General features: G+C 42.5%; 1 protein-coding gene across 4 annotated transcripts in view; it reads right to left on the reverse strand.

The window, feature by feature from the left end:
- RCL1 (RNA terminal phosphate cyclase like 1) overlaps window positions 1-22,628 on the reverse strand; it is a 148,575-nt gene that overhangs the window by 114,645 nt on the left and 11,302 nt on the right. For 2 of the 4 annotated variants that reach the window (XM_060199318.1, XM_007521412.3), the window contains exons 2-4: window positions 14,852-14,923; window positions 12,152-12,327; window positions 1,637-1,711 (exon numbers count right to left, since the gene is read on the reverse strand). In XM_060199318.1, the coding sequence (XP_060055301.1) occupies window positions 1,637-1,711; window positions 12,152-12,327; window positions 14,852-14,923 (323 nt within the window). The remainder of the gene's footprint in view (window positions 1-1,636; window positions 1,712-12,151; window positions 12,328-14,851; window positions 14,924-22,628) is intronic. The other 2 variants (XM_060199319.1, XM_060199320.1) reach the window with 2 other exon arrangements.

Raw genomic sequence — 22,628 nt, forward strand, 5'->3', positions numbered from 1 at the left:
AGGGGAGGAGATTGGATGCAGAGTTCTGGGGGTGGGAACTGTGTGGAATTCTACCCCTCCTAGCCTAGTCTTGTCAATATTTCCATTTTATAAATAAAAATTAAAAATAAATAAGTAAATAAATACATTTTAAAAAGACTGAAGTCATTCCCCGTTTAATAATATCATTACAGGGGGCTGAGAGGTAGCGCAGCAGGTTAAGCACACGTGGCACGAGGCACAAGGACCGGCATTAAGTATCCTGGTTTAAGGGCCCGGCTCCCTACCTGCAGGGGGGTCGATTCACAGGCAGTGAAGCAGGTCTGCAGGTGTCTCTCTTTCTCTCCCCCTCTCTGTCTTCTCTCGGTATCTCTCTATCGGATCCAACAACATCAATAGCAACAACGACAATAATGACTGACAACAACAAGGGCAACAACAGGGGCAACAAAATGGGAAAAACTAGCCTCCAGGAGCAGTGGATTCATGGTGCAAGCACCAAACCCAGCAATAACCCTGGAGGCAAAAAAAAAATCAATACAGGGTGGGGGAATAGATAGCATAGTGGTTATGCAAACAGACTCTCATGCCTGAGGCTCTGAAGTCCCAAGTTCAACCCCCCACACCACCATAAGCCAAAGCTGAGCAGTGCTCTGGTAAATAAAAAAAAGAAAAAGGAAAAAAAAAAAAAAAAGAGTATCAATACAGAAGAAAGAAGAGCTCACCTGACAGGACACACAATTTGTCATGTCCAAAGCCCGTGTACTCCAGTATCTACAGGAAGCTCCAAACAGTGGAGCAGTGCTATAGAACCAGTCACTCACTCTCTGTGAGTGTCCCCTCCTATCTGAGTAGCCATAACTGTATTACTGTTGTTGTTACCACCGACAGCAGCAGCACAGGAGTAACAGAATCATGTATATACGAAATTTAGTGCCACAAAAAAGAAAAACTCGCTCAGCTGGGGGAAAAAAAAAAAGAACAATGTAAGAAGCAGAGGTGCTCAGAGCTGGAGAGATACACTATTATCACAGTGGACTGGCTTCCTTTGTTTCAACAGCAAACAAACATACGCAAATGACTTCCACTAGGTTTTTCAAGTACTGAGAATTCTCAGGGGTATCAAACTAGGGAAAGCCCAGACACAAATCACACCTAGATGATCTAGATCAGAGAGGTGGTGTGACCAGAACCCTGGCTCCGTTCTGTATTAACTGAGTGAAAGCTATGGAGTTATGGGAGTAAAGGAGTTACTGCACAGAGAACGTTATGCTGACGCCTACCACAAAGTGCAATGTAACTGCTGAGAACTACTGCTGTCTGTAATGTTTGGTTCACAAATTCTATGAGTTATCTCAAGTGGTGACTTCAAGTGGAAACATTACACACACTGAGCTGCAAAGCTCTTCCAGTGACTTGATAAGACTGGAGACAGTACTTTACAGCCAAGGGCAGAGGGGGTCTCCAATGGACTTGGGGCCCAGGATGGATATCAGCACTGTGGAGGTGGGGAAAAATAATTTGATGGGGTGGGAAACTGTACCCCCAAGACATATAGTCTAGTAATAAGGTCACCTCAATAAACAAGTACTTGAAAATTATATTGGCCACTAACAAACAAAAACAAATATACATCCAACAACATACACATTCTTACCTTTAGCTCAAATGATTCACCATCAATCCCAAACTGTTTCAAGAGAGGGAGGGCTGTTGCCTTAAGAACATCAACCTGCAGAAGTGTTAAAAAAAAAAAAAGTTTAATCAGACTTTGAGCATATGGGGAAAAGGAAGACCCCATGAAGCAGACTGAGACTTTGCGAGACAGCAGATGATGGCATCTGGTAAAGAGTGACAACCTGGTTTATCAGTGAGGACATGGGTCACCTCTGCCTCCCGGAAGTACAGGAAAGCAATGCAGGGCCATGTCAAAACTTTATGGATGGTGGGACAGAGCTCTGCTGTCCACTGCATTAGAAAACAAAATGGGGAGTCGGCGGTTGCGCAGTGGGTTAAGTGCACGTGGCGCAAAGCACAAGGACCGGCATAAGGATCCCAGTTTGAGCCCCCGGCTCCCCACCTGCAGGGGAGTCGCTTCACAGGCGGTGAAGCAGGTCTGCAGGTGTCTGTCTTTCTCTCCTGTCTTCCCCTACTCTCTCCGTTTCTCTCTGTCCTATGCAACAACGACATCAATAACAATTATAACTACAACAGTAAAACAACAAGGGCAACAAAAGGGAATAAATATTTTTTAAAAATTTATTTAAAAAAAATGAGGGATCGGGCGGTAGCGCAGCGGGTTAAGCGCAGGTGGCATAAAGCGCAAAGACCAGCATAAGGATCCCAGTTCGAGCCCCAGCTCCCCACCTGCAGGGGAGTCGCTTCACAAGTGGTGAAGCAGGTCTGCAGGTGTCTAATCTTTCTCTCCCCCTCTCTTCCCTCCTCTCTCCATTTCTCTCTGTCCTATCTAACAATGATGACATCATCAACAACAACAATAACTACAACAACAATGAAAAACAAGTGCAACAAAAGGGAAAATAAGTATAAAAATAAATAAACAAAGCAAACAAATGAACAAATAAAAAAACATGAAATGAAAACGGGCAGCAGGGGTGGCTCAGTGGGAAAGTGCATGTGAAAGTTTGATATCCAACACCAGATTTAAATAGAGAGAATTATGAAGCTGCTGAACTCTTAATATAAAAGACAAACTGGAACCTCTGTTAATTCTTTTAATTTTACTTTTTATTATTTACTTATTTACCAGAGCATTACTCAGCTCTGGTTTATGGTGGTACAGGTGAGTGAACATGGGACCTCAGAACCTTAGGCATGAAAGACTATTATGCTGTCTCTCCCACCAACCTCTATTCATTCTTACAGGTATATTATCAGGGCAAGTATCAACCTTTGCTAAAAATTGAACTTTTTTCAGAAGAGAGTTGTGGCACACCTGGTTGAGCGCACAATACGCAAGGACCTCGGTTCAAGCCCCCAGTCCCCAGTTCCCACCTGCAAAGGGAAAGCTTTGTGAGTGGTGAAGCAAGGCTGTGTCTCTGTCTCTCTCCCTCTCTATCTCCACCTTTCTTTCAATTTCTGGCTGTCTCTAGCCAATAAATAAGAAATCTCCTAATATACACCATGTAAGTGTGGTTGAACAAGGTCATGAGCAAGAATGAAGGAGATAGGATAGTGGTTATACAAAAGACATTCATGCCTACGGCTCTCAAATCCCAGGTTTAATCTCCTACACCACCATAAACCAGAGCTAAGTAGTGCTCTGATATCTCTCTCTCTCATACACACACACACACACACACACACACACACACACACAGGATTTTGCAAATAAAGCTTCAAACTATAAGAAGCAGAAACCTCAAACTGTACCAACAGTAACACCCACAGGTATTATGCCAAGTATCAATATTCTCTCCTCTCCATTCAGAGCTCCAAGGAGACTAAGGGTTTTCGCTTACTTATTCCTGGTAGAGTGTGGGATGACCTTTAATCACAGGTACCCACCAAATAAGTCAACGTAATGCTGTATCATGAGCCACATCAGGAAGAGAACTTTCCCCCTGATGTGTTCCCCAAGTACTTGGTCCAGTGGAACTCGTCCATCAGGAGGTAATGAGGGCAGGCTGGGTGAGCAGAGGATGGAGGGGAAACGCTTAGTTCTGATCCAGGCTCTGTGTAGCCTCAGGCAAGATGATCGTCTGATTTCTTTATCTCTAAATTAAAGGTTTTGGCCTACGTCCAAATCATTACCAGATCTAATAACATGAGCTACTAAATTGCTTGATACCAGAAAATTAAGTCAAACTGGGGGGGGGGGGGGTTAGGGGGGGAAAGGTCAATAAGGGAATAGGGGAGCTGGGTGGGGCACATCTGATTAAGCACATGTAATATCGAGCAAGGACCCAGAGGGAAGCTTCACAAGCAGTGAAAAGAGCTACAGGAGTCTGTGTCTCTAGCTCTCTCTCTCTCCCTCCCTCTCAATTCTCTGTCCTTATCCAAAATAAATAAAATAGTAAAAAAAAAAAAAAAAAAAAAGGAAAGAAAAGAAAAGAAAAGAAAAGAAAGAGGATCAACAGGGACTAGGAATAAATTCAGAATGGATCAAGTGGGGGCAGCAACAAGCATGAAAAGCCATTAAAGATTAGCTAATTTGAATTAAATATTAAAACTAAATAAACCTAACAAGTTTAAAGCATGCAACTGGGTTTGCCAGAAGTGGGAACAATTCATCTAAAGGGGGAGGAAAAAAAACAAAAAGATGGAAGGCTGAACTGTACATATTCCACACTCTTCTTTGGCTCTGGGTTGTGTTGAGTGTCTCACCTCCTCACAACCTGCATGTCCTAGGAGACCTGAGTCCCTCCTGACTCGTTTATGTCATGCTCGATGACTATAAAGAAGACACCTGAGTCACATTTATAGTACAAGGGGTGGTCTGCAAGTTTTGCTGACAGAAGGCAGAAAACAGTCAAGTCTGACTGAACTGACAACTTAGGAAAAGGCAACACCCTATCAGTGAATCCATCAGCGGGTAAGTGTGTGACCATCTTTATGCCAAGAGAGTAAAGGGAAGAAGCCAACTCAGCTACCTTGTCTGGAACTAGACACCCACTTCACTGGGTTGGCACAAAAATGAAACAAATAGACACACACGATGTACTCCTAGACAGTACCCACAGACAGTAAACTTTATTGCACTTCTTTTCTCCTTCCAAGGGGGTACTGGCAATAACTAGCCTCCCCACTCTCTACTTCACCATCTTCTTGACACTACTGGGTACTCTGATGCCAGATCACTGAAATTCAAAGGTCTTCGTTGTAATGACACTGAAGTTTTGGTGCTAAGTATGAAGAGTCTTACACAAACATATACAAGTGAAACCATATTCTTAGGGTTGGCAAAATAGATCACTTCGATAGTGTGCAACCCAGGTTCATGCCTGCCCCCCCTGGTACTAGAGAAAGCTTCAATGTTAGTCTCTCTCTGCCTCTTTATCCCTGTCTTTCGAGTGGGGGGGGGCCAGTTACTCAAGAGCATAAAACCCCAAAGATGACAAGACCAAAAAAATAAAATAAAAGTAAGAAACATTCCAAGGAGACCTTCTAGAACTTTTCTTTTCAAAATGTCTCCCCGTTTCCTTTTTTTTTGCCTCTGAAAGAAAAATGTCTCTATTTCTGTGGGGAATTGTGAGGCTGAGGTTGAGCATGGTGTGGGACCACCTATGAAAAAACGGGTGCCTGAAAGTACAGCCACCTCGTCAGTCTCCCCCACCTCGTCAGTCTCCCCCACCTCGTCAGTCTCCCCCACCTCGAGGTAGAGCAGGGAAGGGCCTTGGCTTTCCAGGTTTCGGCCCCCTGTCAGTCTCCCCTGCCCATATGGGCCCCACATCCTCTCTATATTAGCACAACAGTTCACTTCCTTGTTCTCAAACCAGTTGGTCTGCTCAAACGGTTACCGGATAGACCCTCACCATTTCCCTATTTCCCGATCTCCTGACCATATATGATGTAAACAAGTAACTGTCTCTGAAGACCCCTAGCAGCCCCCTCCTCCCTTAACATTCCTGACCATATACGGCTAGGCCATAACTGCCCTGTTCTTCCCCTACCCCAACTTATAAAACCCTTGCTTGCCATACAGTAAACGCACTGTTCACAGGCAAATAGCGTCTTGGGGTGGTCTCTTGCCGGGACCCACAGGGACAGACCCCCAACTTGTACTCACCCCTGCTGCCCTTGGTCCGACCCCTTCAGCCCCCTCCTCTGGTGCGCAACAGAGCGGGTCAGCGAGTTCGGTCGGATTGAGAAGCAGGGTCCTCGTTAGGACCCTGACATATTTCTTTATAAGATCATATTTGGTCCTAATGGACTGCTGCAGGAGTTAGTTTTATTAAGCTTCATCATCCCTCTTAATTCTCTCCTTCTCCTTTATAGCTTCTCCTCGACCTATAAGCAAGCTCAAATGTCTCTTCATTTAAAGGAAATTCTTGGGGTTCAGTGGTAGTCTGCCTCGCATGCGTGAAACCCTGGGTTCAATCCCTAACACATGAAAACAAAAAGACAAAGCACATGGAACTCCATGGGCAGTATAGTGCCTTACACTCACTTGTTCTCTTTCTCTCCAAAAAAAAAGGGGGAGACAGACACATATATCTGCAGCCCTAATTCACCATTTATGAAGCTTTCCCACTGCAGGTGGGGACCAAGGGCTTCAACCTAGGTCTATGCGCACTGTGATGTATCTAAGTCTAGACCCTTCTTTTTCATTTCTTTGATTTTATTTAATTATTAATTAGAGAGGGAGAACAGAGAGAGGAAAAAATAAAAAACAGAGAATCACTCTAGTACATGTAATGCCAGGGATCAAACACAGAACCTCATGCTTAAGAACACAATGCCCTATCCACAGTGCCATGCCCCATACTGTTAGACTCCTAACTTCCTAACAAAGTTTCCTTCTGCTCAATCTCCCAGCTTACTGCATGCTCACCTCCTACAAAGAGTGACTTCACAGGACACCCTGCCTTAGATCTCAAATCCTATGCTTGACTTTATCTCCAGTCACTGTCTCCAGATCCCCTTCTCCCTAGTCACACCTTGAAGATTAATTTCCTCTTCTGTTCTAAGCCCTGAGGCCAGGGAGCAAAATCTCTAATGCCCACTGAGGCCAAAAAGGGAATTTCACTGAATCAGAAACTCAGCTCGTATTTATGTCTGACTGTCAAGTTCACAGCTATGTAAAGAGGGCGGCTGCTACTCAGCTCCAGCAGACGACTGACAGCAAGGAACAGATGCCTAACGCCCCCACATCAACCTACAGTGATGTGAAGCCTGGGATTTCAAGCAGGAACAATCACATGCCCACAATGAACCACGCTGTACAAGCAAAAGGAAAAACACCTGTATATCCAGCCAAAAAGCTGATGGCACAACAAATGACACTCAACAATTTAACAACTGGGAGAAAGCCCAAGCTTGTCAGGTAAAGATGGGACTACAAAAGCTAGGAAAGGGCAAGAGACTGGCTCACTTAATAATGGCCTTTCTGGCCACTGCCAGGCCACCCCATCATCTGGAGACCTAGTCAGGAAATCCTTGGATCCCTCCAGAGAGTCAATGGGCCTAGACCTCTAATAGATCCCTCTCTCCACCATCACTGGTCACTTCCATCAGGAACGTCAGTATAAGCTCCGTTGTGGGCTTCTTCAGGACCCTGCCCTCACTATGAACTACCAATGGTAAGGACTGCCCCACTCACTGAAGGGAGGCTGGGTCACCCTACTCTGCCACTCAAAGAAAACAGTACAGCCTAGAATGTTCCAAGCTGAGACCAAGCTGGTCTGTGAGCCCAGTCTGACAGGGACTTGGGAGGTTATAGAAGCTTCTGTGCTAAATATGAATAAATATGGGCCCTGGGTCAGGCTGATAGATAAACAGCTAATTGTATTTATATATTTTCTTCAAGTCTGGGAGCTACTTTCTGCCCTGATCTGGCTTTCTAGCCCTATTCTCAACTCTGACACCATCTTCCCAGATAATTTTTTAAAATGTTTATTTATAAAATGGAAACACTGGCAAGACCATAGCATAAGAGGGGTACAGTTCCCACCACCAGAACTCTGTATCCCATTCCCTCCCCTGATATCTTTTCTATTCTTTAACCCTCTGGGAGTATGGACCCAGGATCATTATGGGGTGCAGAATGTGGAAGGTCTGGCTTCTGTAACTGCTTCTCCACTGAACATGGGCGGTGGCAGGTCAATCCATACTCCCAGCCTGTCCAGACAATATTTTTAATCCTCTTCCATGTCAGATATCAAGCTCCAGAAAAAATTACCAAAGTCATGTGGTCCTAGGAACATACCTAAGATAGACTCCTTAGCTTCTTTTCACCCTGAAATCCCTATTCTTACCAGCTCTACTCCTAACTTTTTGGTTCTTGTTTATTAAACATTTTGTCCTGCTTTATATCTTTACCTCCTATTTGGCCATACCATTGTAGATGCTACTATGATTCCACCCTGACCTCCCTGGGCCGACAACTTGACCAATGCTTCCTGGAACCTCACCTCTCCAGAGCCCTACCCCACTAGGCAAAGACAGAAACAGGCTGGGCGGAATGGACTGACCTGCCAATGTCCATGTCCAGCAGAGAAGCAATTACAGAAGCCAGACCCATAAAAAATTTTAGTCCAGAGGAGCCAGGTAGTAGTGCAGCAGGTTAAGCACAAATGGCGCAGAGTCCAAGGGCTGGCTAAAGGATCCTGGTTCAAGCCCCTGGCTCCCTACCTGCAAGGGGGTCACTTCACAAGCAGGTCTGCAGGTGTCTTTCTCTCACTCCTCTCTCAATTTTTCTTTATCCTATCCAACAACAATGACAGCAATAACAATAATAATAGTAACAACAGCAATGATAAAGAAAATGGAAAAACTGGCCTCCAGGAGCAATGGATTCATAATGCAGGCATTAAGCCCAGCAGTAACTCTGGAGGCAAAACAAAAAAAAATTTTTTTTTTAGTTCATACTCCCAGAGGGGTAAATGTTAAGGGAAGATGACCAGAGGGCTCTGAATTTCAATTCCATTAGGATCCCAGGAAAGAGAAGAGGGGAAGGGGGGAGGGGACGACACTTAGAAGTAGTAGGCGGGGGGAGTCAGGTGGTAACATAGCGGGTTAAGTGCATGTGGCACGAAGCACAAGGACCAGCATAAGGATCCCGGTTCGAGCCCCAGCTCCCCACCTGCAGGGGAGTCACTTCACAAGCGGTAAAGCAGGTCTACAGGTGTCTATCTTTCTCTCCCCCTCTCTGTCTTCTCCTCCTCTCTCCATTTCTCTCTGTCCTATCCAACAACAACAACATCAATAACAACAAAAATAAAACAACAAGGGCAACTAAAGGAAATAAATAAATAAATAAATAAATAAATAGTAGGCAGTACCATATAAAATATAGGCATAGATAGATAGACAGACAGACAGACAGACAGATAGACAGATATAAAAATAATAGTCAACCCATATCTGTGATCTTAGGAGATCTAATGCAGTTTCCAATTGAGGGAATGAGAACACAGAATTCTGGTAGTGGGAAAGGTGTAGAATTACACCCCGTTATCTTATAATTTTGTAAATCAATATTAAACCACTAATAAAAATATGAGGACAAAAAATAAACTGATGGCATTTAATCTCAGAAAATAGACAAACTCCTAGAGAATTAACTACTAGCAGGTTAAGATTCTGCAAAGATTCTGAGGCTGCCTCTGTAATTTCCAACTCCCAGCTGGTCAGCCTCATGTGGATATCCATTCACTATGCCAGGGAGCAGGACCAAAATCAAACACATTATTCACTATTCTAGCACAAACGTCCATTCCCATGCCAAGCTTGTTCTAATCATTATCCTTCAAGCCAAGCAGGCCAGAAACCCTGAAGGTGTTTTGTTGCTGTAGATTGTCTGGGGTTTGTTTGGGGGAGGGGGTTTTGTTTTTAATGCCGCATCAGGGAATAAACAGGGCCTCGCTCCTATACAATACTTTTGAGCTATCTCCCTGGTCCAACCTTTTTTATACTATATACTAAAGGGTGGGGTGGGAGAAAGAGATATCAAAGCACCAATCCACCCTCCGTGGAATTAGTTCTCTTAGATGCTGTCCCCATCTGGTACCAGAGAGCAAACCTAGGGCCTGATCAACAGTAAGGTGTGCGCTGTACCCAAGTTAACTCCTGGTCCCTGGGGAAGTACTTGATAACTGCTTCCTCCTACCCTACCTCCAGTTAGTTGTCAAGTTACAAGGTTTCCCTTCCCACTCTGTGCATCTGTCCCTTTCTTCTCCACCTCACACCATAGTATCCAAATTGGCTGACCAATCTCTCCCATTCATCCTTCTCTCAACTTCGTGGCTCCCCTTCCTCTAGAAAATCTAGATCTCTGTGAGAATCCAGAAGTTTTCAGCCTTCCTAGGTGTGAACAGAGCTGTCCATGAGACTGGATTCCCCAGGGGACAGAACCCATTATATCCACTCTTAATGTACTAAGCAGATAAGACATCAATGGAAGTGAAATGAACTAACAGGGAAAACACACATTAAAGAGAAAGCTTGAAGTAAAGAAATCACTCTATCCAGGACTAGGTATATTTATTTGATCCTGGGCTGGAGTTGGGTACCGGCCAAGGTCATTTCAGTCACAAGCTAGCAAAAGTTGATACAGTCCTGCAGCATGTGAAAACAGGATTTTTTTTTTAAGGTTCTGCAGAAAAGAGATGCTATTTCTGAGGAACTCATCAATTAACCTTCATCGCTGTTAATGTATAAAGATTTTCAAAATATTGCTAGGGTTCAGCACTTTTTAAAATTATTCACAATTATAAGAAGGAAAATCAAGACAGAGAACACACAAAAACTGGGACACAGTGCCAAAGTTCCTTGTATGCTTCAGGGCCTTTTCCCACACTCTACAGGCACCTTTCCTCCTTTCTGGCCTAAGGCTGTGGAAGTCTCCTCTCACACATGCAACTGAAGAGTCCATTTCCTGGAAACTTTAAAAGATGCGTGAAGAAAAGTCATCATTCGAAATGAGTTTAAAATTCTGAAGAGTTTATGCAACATTCCTTTACAGCTAATAATTTCAGATCTTGTGTTGTACTCAGGATCCTAGGAAAAGAGGTCATGTACCTGAATTCCCAAGAGCTGAGGAATATGTCTTCTTATGTCCAAGGATAATCGTTGACTATGTCCACACCCTGGTAGGTGTTTTGGTGAACATCACCAGTCTCTGCTTTGAGGTCATACTACCCACCAGACCCATCTCCCCTAGTAAGAAAAAGCTATGCATGGGAGTCAGGCTGTAGCGCAGCGGGTTAAGCGCAGGTGGTGCAAAGCACGAAGACCGGCATAAGGATCCCGGTTCGAACCCCGGCTCCCCACCTGCAGGGGAGTTGCTTTACAGGCGGTGAAGCAGGTCTGCAGGTGTCTATCTTTTCTCTCCTCCACTCTGTCTTCCCCTCCTCTCTCCATTTCTCTCTGTCCTATCCAACAACGACAACAACAATAATAACTACAACAATAAAACAACAAGGGCAACAAAAGGGAATAAATAAATAAAATAAATATTAAAAAAAAAATTTTTTTTTTTTAAAAAGAAAAAGCTATGCATGTCACATTCTACCTCAGAAGCTGCTCCTCCACTGGTTTTGTTCCATTGCTTGTCAAAGTAACGGGTCCCCTGTTAGGCAAACACACACACACACCCAAAAACCCATTCTATAGTTGCACTAAGAAAGCTGCGGTGGACAGAATGAAAATTTCAACATATCAAACTATCCTCCCTATAAGTATAGGGAAAGCAGCATGTTTTCTTTCTTTTTTTTTTTAATTAATTAATTTATTTATTTTCCTCCAGGGTTACTGCTGGGGCTCAGTGCCTGCACTAGGAATCCACTGCTCCTGGGGGCCATTTTATCCCTTTTGTTGCCCTGGTTGTTTATTGTTGTTATTATTGTTGCCATTGTTGTTGGATGGGACAGAGAGAAATGGAAAGATGAGGGGAAGACAGAGGAAGGAGAGAATTACAGACACCTGCAGACCTACTTCACCACCTGTGTAAAGATTTGGTCTGCTAGCAGGGGTAGATAGCATAATGGTTATGCAAAGAGACTCTCCTGCCTGAGGCTCCAAAGTCCCAGCTTCAATCCCCTGCACCACCATAAACCAGAGTTGAAGTAAACCATAAACCAGAGTTGGTGTAAAAAAAAAAAATAATAAAAAAAAAAGCAAGGTTTGGTCTGCTGCTGCTGCCTTCCTTCCAGTCTGTTATCAGGTGACCTTATGAAAACACTCCATTCATACATTTCAGACAACAGAGAGTCATAATTCAATGTAATTGTAATGAGATGCCAAGCATCTGTTCTGAAAGTTCTTAGAGATGACCGAAAAAAAAGACACCTTGATGAACGTTAACAATTGTCACTGAATCTGACAGTTACAAGGCTCAGTTCAACCCTTTCCCTCAAAAAGCTCAAAGTAAATCACAAAATAAATATGCCTGATAATAAACCCATGCTTTATTGGAAACGTGTTTTTCAAAAGCTGGGTTCTGGCAAGACGCAAAACAAAAACCTCACTGTGGTTTGGTCTCACTACTCACCGAAGGGTCGACCTGGTCGTTGGTCACTCCTCGCAGAACTATTCGTAGTGGGTGCTTCATAAATGGAGCCAGGCAAAGAAGACTTTCCAGGTAATAACCAATGCTTCGAAGAACACTACAGTCATGTTCCACGGATCCACCATACAGCAGGCCAGGCTGATAATACAAGGTAGTTCCTTAACCCAGAGGAAAGAGAGCCACATTCAGCAGGAAATAAATGAATAAATAACTGACAGTCACAAAAGCAGTGTGTCAAGGAAAGAAAGTCTGACAAGGGCATTCAAGAGAATTTGAAATGTCATTCCTAAGAGCCCACACTTCAGTGCCAATGCTGACTCACTACTATCAAGCCCTTGTAACAATAATAAACCAAGTGTAATTTAATAAGCAGTAATAAACTAAGCCCCTCCCGAAGTCAGCTGAATTCCCAAAGTTGTAGCAGGTCACAGGGGAGATATTTTATTTAACAACAATAATAATAACTACAACAACAAAACAACAAGGGCAACAAAAAGGAATAAACAAATAAATATTAAAAAATGGGAGGGAGCTGGTGTGGCGGGACACCTGGTCGAGCACTCATGTTACAGTACCACAGGGAGCCCCCACCCCCATTTTTAATCTCCACCCACTATCTGCCCTTTAAATCATAAGAGTGGGGGGGATTAAAAGCTCCAGGAATTTCGGAGGGTGGGGAGTCCGGAGGTAGCGCAGCGGGTTAAGTGCACATGGTGCAAAGCAGAAGGACCGCTGTAGAGATCACGGTTCAAGCCCCCAGCTCTCCACCTGCAGGAGAGTCACTTCACAAGTGGTGAAGCGGGTCTGCAGATGTCTATCTTTCTCTCCCCCTCTGTCTTCCCCATCTCTCTCCATTTCTCTCTGTCATATCCAACAATGACATAAAATAACAACAATAATAATTGCCATAACAACGATAAAACAAGGGCAACAAAAGGGGAGAGAAAAAAAAGCCTCCAGGAGCAGTGGATTCATGGTGCAGGCACCGAGCCCCAGCAATAACCCTAGAGGCAAATAATAATAGTAATAATAACCTCCAGAAATTTCTAAGTAGAATGGCTATGGAAGATAAAAGGAATTATAGCCTGCAAAAGGTATCTGAATGTGTTATGTCTAAATCTGTTCTCAGTACTGTTTTTGGTAAGGTAAGGCTGAACGGTGTGGGTGCGGTGGGGGAGTCACAAAGTCAGGCTTGCCTTCTGTTTTAAGAGAGTCAACATACAGGAAATCTGAGTTTCATTTGTCAAATATATATGCAAAGGTATGTCATTCGTACTTAAGGATTTAGAGAGCGTCTTCTGAACTGTAGCTGTAAGTCAGTCAAACAATGACATTCTGTCATTTAACTTCAGCCAGGATTTTTTTTTTCCTTCATCAGCATGATGATGATATGAGGCAGTATGAAACAATGTTATTCTAGAGTCTGATATACAAAGCAGCTGTAAGAATTTCCAACAACAGGACAAAGAATAAACTAACATGATCCAAACTATAGGAATGCTATACTGAGTCCACAATACTGAGATGAACCTGCAGGTGCTAGCAGGGAAGTCTCTGAGTCATTCCTGCAAATGAGAAAAGGCTGGCTGAAGAACAGTATGAAGCCCATGACCCCGGTGACGGCATGAGATACAGAGATGTCTGTAGAAACAAATGCAAAGAAAGGAGAATACATACCCCCAAGCTGTGACAACCCCCCTCCAGCTGTCTCTGGAATAGAGGAAATAGCTGAAGTTTTTTTTTTCTTTTTTTGCATATACTTGTAAACTTAAAGGAAGAAAAGATTTCTGCAAATCCAACTTTCTCACGATGCTAAGAGTCTAAGATTTTGATGTAATAATATTTTCGAAGGCTGGGGTTCTGCAAAATGGTTCTGCAAAAGACTTTCATGTCTGAGACCTTCAATCCCCAGCACCACCATCAGCCAGAGCTAAACAGTGTTCTGGTCTCTCTCTGAGTGTCTTCCTGTATCTATTTCTATTTCTCTTTTTCCCTCTCTCTCTCTCCCTTCCCCTCTCACTCTCCCCCTCCCTCACTCCCTTCTCCTCCACCCTCTCATTAAAATAAGACAAACAAAATATTTTTAAAAATACTTTTTAAAGTTGTATGCAACGGTTAAGTATAAAGAGGAGGGCCAGGCAAGGTGCACCTGGTTAATCACACATATTACAGTGTGTGAGAGCCTGGGTTCAAGCCCCTGGTACCCACCTGCAGGGGAAGCTTCACGTATAGTGAAGTAGTGCTGCAGGTGTCTGTCTTTTTAAATCTCTATCTCCCCCTTCCCTCTCACTTTCTATCTCTATCCAATAATAAATAATAAATAGCATTTTAGAAGAGGTGCTCCAAGACCTAATTTATGGGAAGAAATATTCCACTGCAGTACTGTGTTGTTGTTGTTGGGGGGAAATGTAATGTTTTACAAAGTTCCTACATATGTGAAATAAAGTCTAATCTTGTTGATCTGAACTGTTGCCTCCTAATATCCTTAATCAATTATCAGCCTCATATGATTGGCATAGTTCATGTGCATCTCCAGATAAATGTAACATAAAAAGGAAATATATAAAGGTACATATTCCAATTGAATACATAAAGTCTAAGCCATGGCAAGGAGTGAGAAACAAGAATGTTCAAGTGGTATGTTTAAGTGCTTTCAGGAAATGGGAAGGAAGAGTTCCTTACCTGTCTGGTTTATTTCAATTCGAGAACCATTAGTGACTTTGTCCAACAGTCTGATGAAGCTGGCTTCAAAATCTATTAATGAAAAGAGACTTCATTCAGATGGCCAGTCCAGCGAGCATGTGCCATCAAGAAATAACAGGAAGGCAGGTCATTTCCAGTATCATACCTGCCTGGAGAGCAAACCTGGCACAAATGAACAGCACTAACCAGCATGTATGAATCTGGTAGAACTTTTAAAAACAATTTCATGTTCCACATAAAATAACAGCTCTACCAGCAGTTTGGTAGAAATAGGACATTAACTTCAGTAGCATAACACTCACAAAGGGAGTTTCTTCTGGCCTCAAAAGCACATGCCAAAGGGAGGAGAAATAGAAAGCAGAGTTGTTTTGTTTTGTTTTGTTTTTTTAATTGCCACCAGGGTTATTGCTGGGCTCGATGCCTAAATAATAAGTCCACCATTCCTGAGGGCTTTTGTTATTTTTTTTATATTTATTTATTTCCTTTTCTTGCCATTGTAGTTATTATTGTTGTTGTTGTTGGATAGGACAGAGAGAAATGGAGAGAGGAGGGGAAGACAGAGGGAGAGAAAGATAGATACCTGCAGACCTGCTTCACCACTTGTGAAGCGACTCTCCTGCAGGTGGGGATGGGGGACTCAAACCAGGATCCTTGAGCCAGTCCTTGCACTTAACCTACTGCCCTGACTCCTAGGCCTTTATTTTTTTTTTCTTTCTTTCTTTCTTTCTTTCTTTCTTTCTTTCTTTCTTTCTTTCTTTCTCTTTCTTCCTTTCCTTTCCATTTGATAGAAAAGATAAAAACTGAGAGGGGAAGGGAGATGGAAAGAAGAAGAAAGACATCTACAGAGTTGCTTCACTGCTCATGAAGCCCCCCCACCTGGCCCCTGACAGATGGGAAACGGGCTCAAACCCAGGTTCTCATGCATGGTAATGTGTGTGCCACAGCCTGACTCCGAGTTTCTTTTCTTTAAGATTTATGTTATTATTTAAGTCATGGGGGGGAAGAGGGTATAACAACAATCTTGTAAATGTGTGGCTGGAGATGGAACCTGATTCCTCAAGCATGACAGCCCTATATTCACCCAGTTAAGCTCTTTCTCCACCAATACAGAAGAATTTTAAAGTTCAATTCTTAACTTGTGTGGGAACATTTTAGAAAGCAGATTAAGGGAGTTGGGCGGGGTAGCGCAACGGGTTAAGTGCAGGTGGCGCAAAGTGCAAGGACCGGCTCAAGGATCCTGGTTCAAGCCCCCAGCTCCCCACCTGCAGGAGAGTCACTTCACAAGCGGTGAAGCAGGTCTGCAGGTGTCTATCTTTCTCTCCCCCTCTGTCTTCCCCTCCTCTCTCCATTTCTCTCTGTCCTATCCAACAACAACAACAATAAAACAACAAGGGCAACAATAAATATTTTTTAAAAAGACCTAGCTAGGAAAAAAAAAGAAAGAAAATAGATTAAATTGAAGGATATCCTTGAGTCTCAGAGGCAACATGAGATCACTCTGTCATTAAACAAATTGTTCCTTCTCCCTTCTGCTACCATCATACTGATCTAGAGATATCTAAGCAATTCAGGGATTTTTTTTTTAATATTTATTTATTCCCTTTTGTTGTCCTTGTTGTTTTACTGTTGTCGTTGGATAGGACAGAGAGAAATGGAGAAAGGAGGGAAAGACAGAGGGGGAGAGAAAGACAGACACCTGCAGACCTGCTTCACCACCTGTGAAGCGACTCCCCTGCAGGTGGGGAGCCGGGGGCTTGAACCGGGATCCTTACACTGGTCCTTGTGCTTTGTGCCACATGCGCTTAACCCACTACTGCACCACCACCCGAATCCCTTCAGGGATTTTTTTTTTTTAATTTTATTAGTGATTTCACATTGATTTATAAAATTATAAGGTAACAGGGGTATAATTCTGTACCTTTCCCACCACAAGAGTTCTGTATCCCAATCCCCATCCACTAGAAACTGCGTTAGTTCTCCCAAGATCGCAGATATGGGTTGACTATTATTTCTATAACTATTTACCTATATTTATTTTTATTTGCCCATATTTTCTACAGTCCTGCTTTCTCTTCCTAAGTCACACCTACTGCTTCTGAGTGGTCGTCCTCCCCTCACCCCCCCTTCCCTCCCCTCCTCTTTTCTCTCCAGGTCCTGATGGAATTGGAGTTCAGAGCCCTCTGGTCATCTTCCCCTAACATTTACCCCTCTAGAAGTATAGATCAATTTTTTTTTTTACTGAACACTGCTCAGCTCTGGTTTATGATGGTATAGGGGACTGAACCTGGGACTATGAAGCCTCAGGAATGAGATTTTTTTTTTTTTTTTTTTGCATAACCATTATGCTATCTAACCCCTCCCTGGACCAAAATTCTTCATAGAGTGAAGATGGTGGAAGGTCTGCCTTCTGTAATTGCTTCTCTGCTAAATGCTTTTTTTTTTAATTATCTGAACGTAAAGTACTACTGTCATCTTTTTGTCTAATAAATTAAAAGGAGCGGAAGTAATGGAATAGACTTGAAATATGAAATATAAGATGAGACAGATAAGCCTTATAGGAAAGTATGTCCTCTGGCCTCCCTAAGGTCCTCTTCACACATACTCACTCTCTCTCCTCTCTCTCTCTCTCACGCACACGCACACGCACAGGCACACACACAAACTGTAACCTTCTGCCCATGGAGAGAAGGACCAATTTTGCATTGAAGGCAACTGCAACTTCCTGACACTTTTAAGCAGATTCCAGCAAGTCCCATTCACCTGTTATATTACTTAACACTATCCCATAATTCCTGTGATGATAGATTCTGCAATCTGTGCAAAGAGCACTGGGCTAGAAGTCAGAGTAACTCCAGTAAGTCCTGAAATAAGTAATAATGGTTAATGATAGCTCTGTGTATCAACACTGGCCATACTGCCAAACTTTGTTGTGTTCAGTGCTCACGGCACTAAGAAGGAAGCACCATTTCCATTTTTCCATTTTCTAGACGGCTGATTGGCTAGGAACACCAATCAGAAAGCCATAATCCAATGACTGATAAGTGGTGAGGCCAGCATTTGAGCCTAAGACTTTCCTTCACCCAAAGTTCGTGCTAATAACCCCACTACAGCACTGGTTTGCCTGATTCTGTTTTCATCCCTCTGATATTCCTCAGGAAAATCATAAACTTATTCAACATCAGGCACAGATTTTTATACAGCAATTGAATGACAGCCCAACTAAGATTTGCTTTTAATGAAATCAGAATAGATAAACCATGTCAGAGTACATAGTAAGGATGCTGTTCATGAAGCCTTAGTGTCAGGCATATGTATACAAAGATACAGTCTGTGTACTATGTTTAAGCTCACAAAAAGTGTGACAATAAGTCAACTGCAAAATCAAACTAGAAATCAGTTCTACAGTCTTTTAATAGAGACTATTACATATACTCACACACATATAGACACACACGCACACATATATATGTTATTTTAATGTGGAGAAAGAGGGAGGGAGAGAGAGAGAGAATCAGAAAGTTACAGAAAGACCATAATACTGCTTAAAAAAAAAAAAAGACCATAATACTGCTTATGGTGGTGCTGGGGATTGAACCAGGGACCTGGGAGCCTCCTGCATGAAAGTCTTTTGTATAACCACTATGTTGTCCCTCCAGCCCTATTCTATATTTTTTAAAGATATGGCATGATCTGCACCACAATGCTACTTTCTTTCACTTACGTTTCTAGAAAATTCAAAGTATTTTGCACATGCACAGACTCTTCTTGATTTGCTTAAATTTTCAGGGTGCCCAAAAATATAAGACTTACATGCATTTCTGAGTGAACCCCAATTAAACTACATAGCTTTTAAAGATGAGAAAAGAAATAAAAGGTTTGATTTTAGAAGTAAACTTTTGTTTCTGCTGTTGTTGTTGTTGTTGCAATGCGTGGAGCTTCTTAAGCATAATCACAGTAAGAAATACCCAGCAGTTAGAAATACCACCCTGAACACACCCAATCTTGTCTGAAATACCCAGCAAAGGACCACAGGAGCTAGAAGAAGGTGGAACCCAAAGAAGCCTCCAGGCAGGGCTATGCCCTGGTCATGGCAAATGGATGCTTTAGAGGAACCAAACATGGTTATTAGGCTCAGAATCCTGGTAACAATGAAGATAGAGCTCCATCACCTGGTGTGAAAAAGATCTCCAGTTCACCCAAAAGTAGTTCAGACTTAATGTCCCCAAACTTCACTTCCCAGAGTCAAAAAAAGAGTTCTTTTTGACTTTCTCTTCAAGACTGCTCCTATGAGTATACTATTTCAGACAGCTAAAAAACATGAGTGGACTGGGAGTCGGGCGGTAGTGCAGTGGGTTATGGGCAGGTGGCGCAAAGCGCAATGACCGGTGTAAGGATCCCAGTTCGAGCCCTCGGCTCCCCACCTGCAGAGGAGTTGCTTCACAGGCAGTGAAGCAGGTCTGCAGGTGTCTGTCTTTCTCTCCCCCTCTCTGTCTTCCCCTCCTCTCTCCATTTCTCTCTGTCCTATCCAATAACAATGACATCAATAACAACAATAACCATAACAATAAAACAACAAGGGCAACAAGAGGGAATAAGTAAATAAATAAATAAATAAATAAATAAAGATATTTTTTTAAAAACTATGAGTGGGCAAGTTCAGAAAATGAGCACACTTTTACAGATGCTGAGGAATACATAATTAAGTTTAAAAAAGAACAAAAAAACTATGAGAGGCAAGACAGTGGCACAATGATTACACAAAAAGGCTTATGCCAGAGATTCCAAAGTACCAGGTTCAATCCCACACAGAACCATAAACCAGAGCTAAGCAGTGTTCTGGAAAAAATTTTAAAAAGGGAGGGGGGGTTCCAGGCAGCGATGCACCAAGTTAAGTCCACATGATGCAAAACTGAAGGGCCGGCGCAAAGATCCCAGTTCAAAGTCGCACTTCACAAGCAGTGAGGCAGGTCTGCAGGTGTCTATCTTTCTCTCTCCCTGTCTGTCTTCCCCTCCTCTCTCGATTTCTCTCTGTCCTATCCAACAACAGCAGCAACAGCAACAACAATACAATGACATTAACAATCACAACAACGATAGAAAAGTGGAAAAAAATGGCCGCCAGGAGCAGTGGATTCGGAGTGCAGGCACTGAGCCCTAGCAATAACCCTGGAAGGAGGAAAAAAAAAAAAACCCGTAAGGAGAAGCATTATGATGACTACGATGGTGGTCAGGACAATGCTACCAGTCAGAGGAAGATGAGCAGGAGAGGGGCAACAAGCACACAGATGTGGGGAAAGTGTAAGCTTTCCAGCAGAACAAGAGTCACACCATGCCCACAACAATTTAACTCTTTCTTTCTTTCTTCTTCTTTTTTTTTTTTTCTGATAGAACAGAGAGAAATTGAGAGGAGAGAAAGAGACGGAGGAAGAGAGAAAAAGAGAGACATCTGCAGCCCTGTGTCACTGCTTTTGAAGCTCTTCCCCTGCCAGGGGGGACCAGGGGCTTGAACCTGCATCTGTGTGCATGGGAATGTGTATGCTCCACCATTTATATTAAAATCCTTATATAAAGGCTGCTGGGCATTCTACTATGCAGATGTGGCAGTATTTCTACATATTTACACTGCACTATAATACGTCTCAGCTGAAACTACTTATTGAGATTTGTTCCTTATCTGTAAAGCACAGATCTTTACACTGTATTCCTTCCTTTGCTCTCCTTCTCTGAGATGTGACTTTGCCTCTTTCAATTAGGAAGAGGCCTGATACATGACACCCACTCTCCTATCAGAATTACCAGCTCATGAAAGAAATGACTCACATATTGGGGGCAGGAGGCTAGAGACATTAGGCACACAAGCCAATATTTAAGGAATCCTGAGACTGAAGATCCTGACAGTAAGATTTTGCTTATGAAGTGAAAGAGAATACCAAAATAATGTATAAAAGTAACACCTCAAGAAACAATACGAAGGGGGCCAGGTGGTAACACATGTAACCACGCGCAAGGATCTTGGTTCAAGCTCCCAGTCCCCATCAGCAGGGGAAAGCTTCATGGGTGGTGACACAGTGCTGCAGGTGTCTCTATAAAATAAAAATATTTTAATATAGCTTTATTAATCATCTCTGCTGCACATTAAAAAGAGGTCATTTGTGTGGATAAAGAAAACACCCAAGCGTTCCAGGAGGTGGTGCAGTGGATAAAGCACTGGACTCTCAAGCATGAGATCCCAAGTTCGATCCCGAGTTCAATCCCCAGCAGCACATGTACCAGAGTGATGTCTGGTTCTCTCTCTCTCTCACACACACTTTTCTCATTACTAAATAAATGAAATCTAAAAAATAAAAGGAAATAAAAAGAAAGCACTTAGTATATATTTACTTATGTGTGAAAATAACAGCACCAAAAAGAAACATAACGAACTAGTAACATTGATTGCTTCACAGGGAAGGTTGATTGAGAAAGAGACGAAGTTAGTAAAACCTGTTTCCCCTCTGCATTTCCTGCCATGTGTTTTTAAAAACATAAAATTTAAATTAAAAACACAAATAAAGTATTTCCCAGGAGGTGGTCAAGTTCTGGTCTTAAAAACAAGGAGGTTCCACCAGAGTTCAATGCTAGGCAGCACATGTGCCAAAGTGATGCTTCTCTTTCTCTCTCATATTATTAAACAAATAAATATTCTTAGTGTCTTTTAAACAAAAGTCTTTTTTGAGCCTAAGAAGTGGTACAGTAGACAAAGAATTACATTCACGCATGAGGTCCTGAGTTCAGTCCCTATCATCACAAGTAGGAGAGTAATATTCTGATTCTCCCTCCCCTCTCTCATTAACTGCTTTTTTTAATTAAATAATCTTCAAGTGTCTTCAAAAAATACAAATAATAGTACTATAAAATAATTTAAATAGCCAACAAGACTGCTATTCTTACCACCATAAGCCAGAGCTGAGCCGTGCTCTGGTAAATGAATGAGTAAATAAACAAGAAATTAGGGAGATGGGTGGCACCGCAGCAGGTGGCACAAAGTGCAAGGGCTGGCGTAAGGATCCTGGTTCGAGCCCCTGGCTCCCCACATGCAAAGGGAGTCACACTTCACAGGCGGTGAAGCAGGTCTGCAGGTGTCTATTTCTCTCTCCCCCTCTCTGTCTTCCCTTCTCTCTCCATTTCTCTGTCCTATCCAACAATGACGACAACAATAATAACTACAACAATAAAACAAGAGCAACAAAAGGGAATAAATAATTATCTTTTAAAAATTAAGAGTCATTATTTTCCTCACTGAATCAAAAAGTAGAAATTACACATACCTAATTCTCAGAATAAAATTTTAAATGTCCACCCACTCATTTGTAGGGCATATATATATACATATATATAGTATGCACCTACTTTTATGTATGATATGTATCTGTATGTAATGTGAGAACAAACAAACTGTATTTTAATATAAAGACGTATGTAACAGAAGCTAGGTGATGGCACAGGGTTGAGCACACATGTCATATACCATACACAAGGATGCAGGTTCAAGTCCTCAGTCCCCAGCTGCAGGGGGAAAGCTTCACAAGTGCTGCAGATGTCTCTGTCTCCCTCCTTCTCTATCTCCCCTCCCCCTCTTGATTTATGCCTGTCTCTATCAAATAAATAACTAAATATTTAAAAAAGTATCTAACATCTTTCAGAAGTTACGAAAATGTTAAGAAAAAATTTGCAGTGGCCTGGACAGTAATCACAAAGGAGATAAACAAAACGGGGA

This window comes from Erinaceus europaeus, chromosome 10 (genome assembly GCF_950295315.1).
Source record: "Erinaceus europaeus chromosome 10, mEriEur2.1, whole genome shotgun sequence".
Taxonomy (NCBI): domain Eukaryota; kingdom Metazoa; phylum Chordata; class Mammalia; order Eulipotyphla; family Erinaceidae; genus Erinaceus; species Erinaceus europaeus.